Here is a 1,911-nt window from a genome sequence, read left to right on the forward strand (position 1 = left end):
GGGGGAAATAACCGGGTGTGGGTGGAATAACCGGGTGTTGTGCCTCCGGCTTGCTGCACCTCGCGAAAATCGTCTTGGCGCCACTGCTGTACCGCATGCCTTGGGTGCGGGCGGCTTGCCCACTCGCTCACTCAAGGCGCCATGGTCAAGGGCGATATGCAAACCCGCCCGCACTCCTGCGAGCGGTACAATAGCATATCCACTACAGAAGCGCATCTGGGGTTACGCAGTCACGTCGTGCTGTAGCATCGTTCTACTTCCAGCAATGTATATTTGCCCTCTTCGCATTCCCGGCGCATCTTCTGTGTCGATGTTGTACAGAGGAAGTGAGCCGCCCCTCCCCTTTCCGAAGCCGCCCCTCATGTCTTCTGCCCATCGGTTGGCCGGGCCAGGCCACCGTGTATTCCGTGGGGTTGGTGTTTTCGTGGTCAAGGTTACCAGAGGGAAGCCCTCCCGGTGCAGCACCGAGCCGGGTCAGCTGGGCCCCCGCCGGCCCCTGCCCCCGGGTGGGGAGGGGGCGCTCCCGGGTGCTCCCGCACGTGCGTACCGCAGGGAGAAATTGGGAAAAAATAATAATTGAGCAATGTGAAACATGGGCTCAACTTTCCGGTCTGGAAACTGGAACAGGGCATGAACGAGATGGGCACGAAATCGTGCGTAAGACTTTATTATGCGCCCACTCAAGTTATAGACAAGCGGGGCGAAATCGAATCCGTCAGCGCTGAGCGCAGTGCTCGGCGCTGAACCGTGCAGTGCCGAGGGAGGAAGGGACAGGAGGGCGGAAGGACAGCGCGCCTGGAGAGAGGCTCGGGTCCTGCTGGAGTGGGCTGGAGCCTTTCGGGTGCGTGTGTTGGCAGCGCCGCCGGTGTCGGCAGACAGCCGGACGGACGGGCGCCGACGAGGCGACCCGAACCGGGACGGACGGACCGTACTGCAGTGCGCTCGGACTCGGCTCGGCGCGGTCCGGCTCGGCTCGGCCTAGCGCCTCGCGCCGGCCTGACTCGGCCCCGCCCTGCTCCGCTCGGCTCGCGCTCGGCTCGGCAGGTTCGGGTGCGCACCGCGGCGCCGACCGAAGCGGGGCAGCGCTTTGGGCTTCGCAAGGAGGAGGAGGCTTCAGTTTGCGTCCGGAGCTCGACGGGGCAGTTTCCGAATACGGTATGGACGCCCTGATCCTGGCGCGCCGCTGCGATGACATTTGTGTCTGAGTGAACTGTGCGACCATCGCGAGTGACAGAACAGACCAGCGCCGCCCCGCCGCGGGCCAGGGGCCGTCGCCATGGTGACCGAGGCACCTGTCACCCAGGTGAGTGCTCAGGAAGGCCCCGGCCGCTCGCCACCTCACCGACACTACTCGGCCGACCGCACCGTGTAGCCTCACCTTGCCCCGCCTGCCCCGCCCGCCCCGCCTACGCCCGCCTCACCTGCCCACCACCATCCTGGCTGCGCTCGCGCCGGCCCAGCCGCCGGGCTCGGCCGCAGCGCCCCGCGGGCCTCAGGATGGCCGCCCCCGCCGGCCTGGAGTCCAGCTCCAGACCGTCCTGGAACCTGCAGCGGACCTCTCCCCGCCCCCTCCCCTTTTCCGAACGGGTCACTTCCGGGGCCGGTGTTCTCCGAAGTCGATAGCCGTGTGAAGTTCGAACCAAAAGCTCCCATGGTAGAACTGGAGAATTCCAGGAGAGCTCACACATTTTACCTGCACACGTATACTGAGGAGCTTCACGACTAAACTTCAAACTCGAAAAGAAACCCTGGAACATTCCAGGAAAAAACCCCTGGAAATGTCGTGGGGCTGGGCCACTTTCAGGGTTGACTGAGCTATTCTCGTCAGAACCCTGTTCGGCGGGGGGGCCGGCCCCCGCCTGTAGAGCTCGCCTGGAGCCCCTTCCTGCAGCCCCTCCAGCGGGGGCGCGG

At 65.0% G+C, this 1,911-nt stretch overlaps 1 protein-coding gene across 32 annotated transcripts in view; it reads left to right on the forward strand.

Annotated features, from left to right (window-relative positions):
- Nucleotides 1-1,911, forward strand: part of LOC113210314 (ankyrin-3) — a 141,534-nt gene that overhangs the window by 24,412 nt on the left and 115,211 nt on the right. Inside the window, exon 1 of one of the 32 annotated variants that reach the window (XM_052267825.1) lies at nt 1,095-1,303. The exons of the other annotated variants lie outside the window; for them this stretch is intronic. Within the exon in view, the coding sequence (XP_052123785.1) occupies nt 1,277-1,303 (27 nt within the window). The 5' untranslated portion in view covers nt 1,095-1,276. Of the gene's footprint in view, nt 1-1,094; nt 1,304-1,911 lie in introns of those variants that run through there. 32 annotated transcript variants of the gene reach the window in all.

Source organism: Frankliniella occidentalis, unplaced genomic scaffold, assembly GCF_000697945.3.
Source record: "Frankliniella occidentalis isolate FOCC.00 unplaced genomic scaffold, Focc_3.1 Scaffold60, whole genome shotgun sequence".
Lineage (NCBI taxonomy): Eukaryota > Metazoa > Arthropoda > Insecta > Thysanoptera > Thripidae > Frankliniella > Frankliniella occidentalis.